Source organism: Bison bison, unplaced genomic scaffold (assembly GCF_000754665.1).
Source record: "Bison bison bison isolate TAMUID 2011002044 unplaced genomic scaffold, Bison_UMD1.0 scf7180017864181, whole genome shotgun sequence".
Lineage (NCBI taxonomy): Eukaryota > Metazoa > Chordata > Mammalia > Artiodactyla > Bovidae > Bison > Bison bison.
In genome coordinates this window covers 6521416-6530100 of record NW_011494753.1, presented here as the reverse complement: position 1 = coordinate 6530100, position 8685 = coordinate 6521416, and the positions used below count along the sequence as shown (strand labels likewise).

Sequence of the window (8685 nt, the reverse complement as noted above, 5' to 3'; positions counted from 1 at the left end):
TTAAATTTTGTGGTAGGGTAGCCATAAACTTCTCCATCTCTGGGAATCTCTTTCCTGCTTCAATTACATAGAGCTACCCAAATTATTAGATAAATCTGCTGAGAAAATCTTATTCTAAGGTGAATCTACTTAAATAACTAACTCCCATTTCCCACCCTATGGCCTCTTTTATTGAACTGACTTTTTTACTACACAACTCGGTATCTCACTTTAAAAGTTCAGTAAGCATAAAATACACTTGTAATTGTTACAGGTAATTTAATTTACAAGGAAATCCCTACTGTATTACAGAAGATGTTTAAAGATGACCTGGGAGCCAGTAAAATTGATATTTATTAATGTAACTAACCAACCATAGATCTGACACCTCACCAGGGACCATCATAATAAGGCTTTAGAGTCAAACTCTACTCTTGGAAACCCAGACGGAAAACGATGTGCCCCTTTGGGTGGCTAGCAACAAACTACAGGAGAAGAGCTTCTGATGTTTTATACAGCAGTACACACAGATACAGGGCTTCCCAGGTGTCTCAGTGGCAAAGAATCTGCCTGCCAATGCAGGAGACTCAGATTCGATCCCTGGGTCTGAAAGATCCCCAGGAGAAGGAAATGGCTACCCACACAGTATTCTTGCCTAGAGAATCCCATGGACAGAGGAGCCTGGTATGCTATATAGTCCATGGGGTCAAAGAGTCATATGCAACTTAGCGACTAAACAACATCAACACATAGCTACAGGTATCCTAAATACACAGTAACCACTTTGATCAGAATAATTTCCCAATATTCAAAAACAGACACACTCATATAAATATCCAAAAAGGAATTATATTTTTGATCTATGGATGGCCAAAGACAAAGTGACTGTAATTAGATAGGCAGATGTAGCATTAAAATACTGCAATCTGCCAAAAGCAAAAATTCAAAGCTAATTAACAACCATAATGACATTTTTCAAATTCAAGAACCTGTTATTTCCTTTTTAAAAAAGACAAAACCCAATATTCTGGATCAATCAAAAGTTTTCAAAAGTAAGACTTTTCAAAGTTTAGCCCCCTATCCAGTGGCCAACCAGAAGGTAAAAGGAAATATCTGTATTTCTGTTTGGGAGGGAAGAATCTAAGTTAAGGGAACAAACCCTCAAAGACTCTAACCCTGATTATTAAAACCGTTTCTGGGCACTTGAGAGGTAAAGCTGGTCCTCATTAACCCTAAATATCTCTTCCTTTATCTCTAAGTTTGCAGCACCATTTCCTAAATCCTGAAGAAGAAGAATAATCCCTTTAACGTCTGTGCTAGCATCACCTTGACTTTCAGGAAGTAAAATATAAATGTGGCCCAATCTTCCCACCTCCTCCCATTTTCTTTCAGTAATTGCCAGCTTTGCTGCCAGCCTCCCGTTTCTAATGGAGGGGCAGGGGGAAGGGGAGAAATTCGCTTTCAGAATTCCGCCATCAGCTCAGCTGAAACACCTACAGTGGCCTCTGGCCATCCAAGCAGCCCATGGCTTTTTAACAGCAGGCATCAACTTCTTTGTCCAACGACCAAAAATGCCCCCTCCGACACATTTTTCCTTACCAGGCCCTACCTGAGCTAAGATGGCAACAATAGTAAGGGCGTTGCCCTCTTTCAAAACAATTCCTGGACAAAGGATATACCTTTGGGTTCTTTTAACTTGATAGGACAATGCCAGAGATTCTTCAAGAGTAGTGGAATCACTAGTAGGCTGGCAGCTTTCTGAGCCCAAGTGAGGACTGGTCTAGGAAAAGAATTATCCCAGGCTGCCAAAGGGTTAAATATTTGTGAAGGGTAAAACCTGAGCCTCCCGTTTTTTTGTGTGCTTGCCCGGGGGCCTGCTAGAGATTCAGTATCTCCCGGTTATTTCCTGCGATCACTAAAGCCAGTTTTCAAGAAAACAAGTCGCAGGGGTTTGAAATGTCACACCAAGTGACCTGGGCACGGCATATCCAGGGGCCATTCCCAGCCCCCTCCCACCCAAGCCAGCTCCCGCCCCCTGCATTTCGGGTCTGGAAAGAAAATAAACCAACGACACGCCAGACTGGTTCTGGGTGGACTTATTTTCCCTGGCAGCCGCGATCCTAGCGGGGGCTTGTTGTGGCTCCTTCAGTGTATCGCTTGCAGGTGATGCCAAATTCAGATAAGGAGCCGCCGCCCGGCCTTCTCTTCTGTCTAGACGGGGGAATTAATAAATGCAGCGAGATTGATCACGTCGCGCATCCACTCTGGGGACAACGCCGAGGATGAGCCGTCAAGGCCCCCCTTTTCTACCCCGGGGCCCGGGGGCTAGCCTCGTGGCTCGGTGGCAGGGCCCGCGTGGCAGGCGAGCGAGGGTTCTGGATCTGAGGGTTCGGGCATCCAGACCCGCGGGAAGAGAACCGCACGCAGGTAGGGCCCGAATGCACCGGGCCGAAAAGAGTCGGAGGACCTTGAAGAACTCCAGGTTGGGTTCGGCTCCGGGAGCTAAAGCAAGGTTGAGACGGAACCGCTAGCCCCAACAAGCGGAACAGCAGACATTGGATCACCGCAGGTTTCCCGCCCAAACAGTCACCCTCGCTGCCCCGCGGGCTTCTGCAGCGAAACGCCAGGGATGAGGAACGAGCAGGGGGCGCGCAGGCTTCCGGGAGGGCCTGGGCGCTCGAGCGCTTCGGGGGGCCTCGCGGGCCGCAAGGGGCGCAGGGAACGCAGATACCCAGCCCCGCCCCCTCGCGACGCCCAATCCCCCGCCGGGCCCGCCCCCGGGCGGCGAGGGAGCACGCGGGCCAGCGGCGCGCGAGGCGCGGGCACGAGCCGTGGGCCCTGGGCCGAGTGTCATTTTCGTTGAAAGAAGCTCCAAGCTGCAACCTGCCTTCGTCCAGCCCTCCCGCTGCGCCAACAGCACACAGGAGCAGCGTCGCATAGGGTTATTATTTCTTTTTTATTAAGATCAAAATATTCGTCCCACTATGAACTGGCTGTCCTCACAATAAATAACAATAACTTACGTTTTGTTCGGCAAAGGCTCACACACTCTGTCCTCCGTCGACTGATAATTTAAAACATTTTCAAGGAAAGTCTCGTTTCTACTTTTTTCCGGCAATCATGCGCTTTGGGGGGTTGAGTGTCTGTTCCTTTGGATTGTCCCCGTCCTCTTCCCCGCTAGAAAGCGGGCGAAGCCACCTGGAAGCGCGGGGCCGGGCCGGGGCAGGACCCATGGTCGGCGCGGGAGAGCGCGAGGCTCGGCGGGCGCGGGACCTACCCCGCGCGAGCTCCACGCACAGGTGGGTATGTGGACGGGGGCGCCGCGGACCGAGGGAGAGGAGAGGGCAGAGCTAACGCTAGTCAACCCAAATTCTGGTTTTGTAAAAATAAAAGTCCTCGGAGCGGGGCTCTGCAGTCTGGTGAAAGAAGGTTGCGTCCAGGCGATTTTGGCTGCCCCGACCTCCTCTCTCAGTCCTTTTTCTCTTTAAATAACAACAATCATAATTACAAAGGCGAGAGAGTTTTCGGAGCTGGTATGGCCTGAGCATGGGTGAGTCTCATGCAGGGAGCATGCGAGGTCCGCGGGCTGGCGGGGAAGGGTCCCCCCTCACGTCTCCACGGGACTCGGCACCATGCTGTTGGGGGTGTCCGGGAGCTGCGAGGACAGGGAGGTCACGTCGCTGCCGGAGGAGTTGCCTAGGGAGCCGGACTCAGAGAAGGAGACCTGGGGCAGGGGAGACACCGGGAAGTAGCGGGTGAAGACCTGCCCGAGCTGGTTTTCCCGGGCCGCCAGCTCCCTAAGGTATTCTTGGGACAAGTCTTTGACTGGGAGCATGCCCTTGGAGAAGTCGGCCCGGCCCCCAGGAGCACGCAGGAGTATTAGGGCGGGCGGGGGCACGGGTGGGTTAATCCCTCGACCTCTCCTCCCGGTGCTTTGCTTTAATCCAGGGAGACCTGGTTTAGAAGCAATTATGGGCCGGGTGAGGTTGCAGCTACCAACCTCCCCCTTCTCCCAGCCCCTCTTCCCCTGAGAGCCCCCCAACCCTTCCCACCTTGGCTAAGCGACTAAATCCACCCCACCTCCCCCGGAGTCCAGCCTTCCGGGAGGGCAGAGCAGGTCCTCACCAGCTGCTGGAAGGCGGGTTGGTCCAGGTCACTCTGGAGCGCGAACTCGCTGAGCGCTTTCCACGGCGGCTGGTACGTCTGCACCTCGACTGCACTGCCCTGCACGGCGCTCTCGTGGCGGATGGGGCTGCCCGCCACCAGGGGCGTCCCGGTCAGTCCCTGGAGGCTCTGCGGAACAAGCAGAAGAGGGGAGGCAGAAGAGTTGGGTCTTGCGTTTCCCAACACCTTTGAGACCAGGACCCCAGGCCCTGGCACATGATTTGGAGCCTGAAACTGGGGGGGCATGCACTTGTCCGCAGCAGCCGAGTGAGCCCGCCTTCTCCACTGGAAGACACCCCGGGCCCCAAAACAGCCACCGCGGGCCAGCCTCAGTGCTGGAAGCCAACACCGCAAGGGAACAAAACGCGAGGGCTGCATCCCATCCCCTCTCCGGGTTTGCAGAGGGAAAGTGTTCAAACCGAGTCCCGCTGAGAGATGGACACAACCCGCCCCTACTTGCTGGAGCTCAAAACCAGGCTGCCTTGGGCTCCGAACTGAGCCCAGGACCCCAACTCCGATCTACTGCTGGGGCTGGGGAAGACCTGACCTTAGATACAATAATTTAGATGCCTTCCAACCCCAAGGTAAGCCTCGCTCTGAAAGCACAAAGACACGCTATTTGGACTAAACAGTTCCGCCCTGGATCTCCCGAAAGCCGGCCCAGAAAAGGGAGCGCCGACGCAGCGGCGCGAACCCGAGGCTCCACCCGACCCGACCCTCCAGTTCCCCGACCCTCCAGCTCCCCGCCCCTCACCGTCTTGTCGTTGTGCTGCTGCTGCTGCAGTTGCTTCATGAGGATGGATTTCTTCTTGTCCTTGCACCGCTTGTTCTGGAACCAGACGCGGATGACCCGCGGGCTCAGGCCGGTCATCTCCACCAGCTGCTCCTTCATGAGCGCGTCGGGCCGCGGGTTGGCGGCGTAGCACGTACGCAGAGTGTGCAGCTGCTTCTCGTTCAGCACGGTTCGCACGCGGGTTGTCTTCTCGGTCTGTTTGTGCACGTGCGGGCGCAGCGAAGGCTGCCGGCCGGATCCCGGGTCTGCGAGGGAGCGAGAGGTGAGCCAGCGGCCGCCACCCACTCCCCCTGCGCCCCGCCCCGCGGCGGCCGAGCCCCGCGGGGCCCGATCTTGTTTGTCTTTTCTTCAGTTTATTTCGTTTTCTGGTTCGTCTGTTCTCTCTTTTCCGTCTGTTCGTCCTATCCGGAGAAAGGTGTGCACTTTTGTCCCTTCCCTAGTTCCTCCACCGGGCTCCCCGCCGCGATCCCCGCAGAGCAAGCAGGGCCTGGGAGTTCCGAGTGAGGCCTGTGCAGGACAGAAGTGGCTGCACCCTGCTGTGCCTCCTCCGCTTACCCGACCCCCGGAATACCCGCAAGGGTTCCGCGGGACGAGGGAAGCCCTCCGGAAGAGGCGCAGTTTCAGAAGAGGCGCCTGGGACGCTGGAAGGGCAAGGGGCCCGAGCGCCGCGCTGCGTCGGGACAAGGGGGCCTGTCTGCCTCTCCCGGGAGTCCCCGAAGAGACCATCTCCCTGATTCTGGGGCCGCTCGGACAGGGCCAGACCGTGTGTCATTAAGACCTGGCCTGGGGTCAGGAGTGGGTCTCCCGGAACTGGAACAGTTCCTTTCTAACAGCCCTTGGACTTCGGCCCCAGGGTCTCCTTTCTTAAGGCTCTAGTTTCCCTGTCCAGCGGCCGTTTTCCTGGCCGGCCCACAACCGCTGGCACTCTCCTCACTGGGCCTTGGGTTCTCTCAACCCCAGGTTGGGTAGAGTCAGGTACTTAGTTAAGGCCCTATTCCGGTGGCCGGAAACCTTCAACAAACAAAAGGGAGACCAGGGTTCACTCAACACTGGCATCACACCCCCATCTGAACCAGGTCTACCTACCCTTGGATACAAGTCGCACTGTTTCAAATTATATCCCCTTCCAGGCATTTCTAGGTCTGGATAAATATTCACAAATAGCCCATCTAACTCAATGTCCTCATTCTATACTAAAGAGAGGGCCAGCGAAAGCTCAATCCCTTCGAGCACACAGCACCCAGAGTCTCAACCTGGTCTCCAGACTGATGCTTCAGGTCTGTGGCTACTTGCTGGTAACTGCTCAGCTGGAGTCACCATTCCCACCGGCTAACCACACACTTAGAACCAGTCTCTGGCCATCTCCTGATTATGACCTAGAGCATGCCCTGGGGTGTTTGCCATTATCCCTGAATCCACTGTGCTTCCACTTCTTTCCCACCAAGAAACGTTTGGCTACATTGTTCATCAGACTGGGCCTCAAAAGAAAAACGCAGACATTTCGCTCTCTGTTGGCTGGTGAACCTTCAGAGCTGTGCCGGTGGACTTCTGCCTGGCTGGGCCCAGCTCTAGGCTGGGAACTCTATTCTTTACACACATACCCCCAGGCAAACCTGTCTTTCCTCTCAGGCAACACAGAGACTGCTTAAAATTCCCAGTATAAGGTCCTTAGAGTCACCACTTGAGTGCCCCGTTGTCATTTACCTTCCCCCTCCTACTACTACCGTGTCCCACACATTCCTGAGAACACAAATCTCCACAATTCCGAACACTCATACACACAACCCCGGCTCACGTTTTTTCCCGGTCACACACGAACACACACTCCGTCACGTTCCTAGCAGAGTTCTGCACTCACTCAGAAACCCCCACAATGCTGGCAAACGGAAACACACCCAAGTGACAAGTTTTCGTCCGAGCACAAGCACCCGTCTAAGAACACACACACCCACATGTGCACTGCACCCCGGAGCTGGCGGCGCAGTGCCGGCCGCAAGCGGCTTACCTGGCAGATGCAGGCCGCGGGCGCCGGGAAGCGGGCCGGGGCTGCGCGGGCTGCCGGCCGCCGCGCGCTCGAGCAGGAGGCCGTGGTCGGCGCGGCAGAGCAGCTCGTGCTCCCGCAACGAGAATTCGTCTCCCGGCAGCAGCTGGCGGCTGCACACTGAGCAGCGGAAACACTCGATGTGGTACACGCTGTCCCGCGCCCGCATCACCAGATCGCTGCTGCTGAAGCCCACCTGGCACTTGGCGCACTTGATGCCGAAGAGCCTGCGGGCCCAAGGCACGGGCGTTGTCAGCATAGGGCCTGTGGCCGGCCTCGCCCGCCGGGCTGCTACCCGCCTAGGGCACGCACGCCCAGGAGGCTTTGTGGTCGCGAGGGTGGCTGCGGGGACCAGCCATCGGGGGTTCCCAGGCCAGGAGACGAGTGGCGGCACGCGTTCGGGGCGGGGGCATGCCGGCGGCCTGCCATTCTCGAGCCTCGGCCCCGGCGGGCAGTGGCGCAGCCCGGACACTTGCGGGCCTCACCTGACGTAGTCCCGCTTGCAGTAGGTCTTCCCGTCTCTCACGAAGCACGTGCACGTCTCGTCCAGGTACTGGCTGCACTCGGCGCACTTGAGGCAGGCAGCGTGCCACTCGAGGTCTGGCGACACCCGCAGGATAAACTGATCGTGGATCTGACTCCCGCAGCCCACGCACATGGCCGTCCCGGGCTTCTCTGCCGGGGAAGGGCGCGGAGCCCGCATCAGGCCTGGCTGCCCGGACCCCGGCCGAGGCCGCTCCAGCCCCAACCCAACCCGCTCGCGCTCTGTTTCAAGAATTGGGACCACAAGATAAAAAGGAAATGGGCTTTGCAAAGGTCCAGATACTTGGAAACGAAAAAAACGAAAAAACACAATCTTCTGAATCTGTGAGGGTTTTTAGTCTCTCCCCACCCCCTCCTCAGTTTTTCGTTTTGTTTTTTTTTTACGGTATTACATTCACTTGGACACAGGCGTTTTGTTGATATCTCCTGTAACTAAAAGCTAAGATGTAAGTGAGAAGAAAGGGTAAATAGACATTTAAGCCCTGCGGACGCCACCCCATCAATACTGAACGGTGATGTTCCGGCATTTCCGTCCGCACACTCCCTCTCTCCGCGACTCCCTCCTATCCCAACACAGACACATCAGCTTTTAGCGGAGTCTCTGCTCATCCTCTTTGACATTTTTTTAGCTTAAACATCCCAGATCAAGCTAAAGAAATCTTCCTTATTTGAAAGGCCGAAAGACAAGCAAGCAAGCAAACAAAACAAAAACCCACATCCCTAAATCAAACTATTGCCCTAGCGCAAAACAGAAGCAGATTTCACAGCCCGAGGTCAGCCTAGCAGGCTTGAGAAAGAATGTTTAATTATAAACTAAAACAACAGGATTCCAAAGGATAAGCGGTCCTGCAGGGAAATCTATTCGTTTTGATTTTTTCTCTCTCAGTGTCCTGTCAAATAGAAGCCACTTGTAGAATCCGCTAAACATTGTTCTGCATTAGAAATATTGCATATTGAGCGCACACACACACACCACACACATATACAGAGAAAGACTTACTCTTGGAATGATCCCCCATAGTACCTAGAAAAGGATAGTGAAAAATAATATCCACCATGCAGAAAAGAGATGTGCGCAAAGCGTGCGGCCAGGGGCAGAAGGACGAGGGTCGTGCACCCAGCCTCTGCTCTTTGCTAACTAACTCCTCCTGCCCCGCGGAGTTGA

At 55.1% G+C, this 8685-nt stretch overlaps 1 protein-coding gene across 1 annotated transcript; it reads right to left on the bottom strand.

Annotated features, from left to right (window-relative positions):
• Positions 1 to 2916: 2916 nt before the first annotated feature.
• On the bottom strand, positions 2917 to 8641 carry ISL2 (ISL LIM homeobox 2). The gene is made up of 6 exons (XM_010843295.1): positions 8521 to 8641; positions 7463 to 7652; positions 6942 to 7204; positions 4898 to 5181; positions 4105 to 4272; positions 2917 to 3703 (listed from the first exon to the last, which is right to left on the bottom strand). The coding sequence occupies exons 1-6, from the start codon at positions 8576 to 8578 to the stop codon at positions 3587 to 3589; spliced, it is 1080 nt and encodes a 359-aa protein (XP_010841597.1). The 5' UTR covers positions 8579 to 8641; the 3' UTR covers positions 2917 to 3586.
• Between the last annotated feature and the right edge of the window lie 44 nt (positions 8642 to 8685).

Bases quoted from the DNA above. Each gene is read 5' to 3' on its own strand.
- ISL2 (XM_010843295.1), bottom strand. From the start codon at position 8,578: ATGGTGGATATTATTTTTCACTATCCTTTTCTAGGTACTATGGGGGAT. The intron at 4,273-4,897 runs GTGAGGGGCGGG...CTTGTTCCGCAG, and splicing joins AGCAGCACAACGACAAGACG to AGCCTCCAGGGACTGACCGG. The intron at 3,704-4,104 runs GTGAGGACCTGC...CCCCTGCCCCAG, and splicing joins AACCCGCCTTCCAGCAGCTG to GTCTCCTTCTCTGAGTCCGG.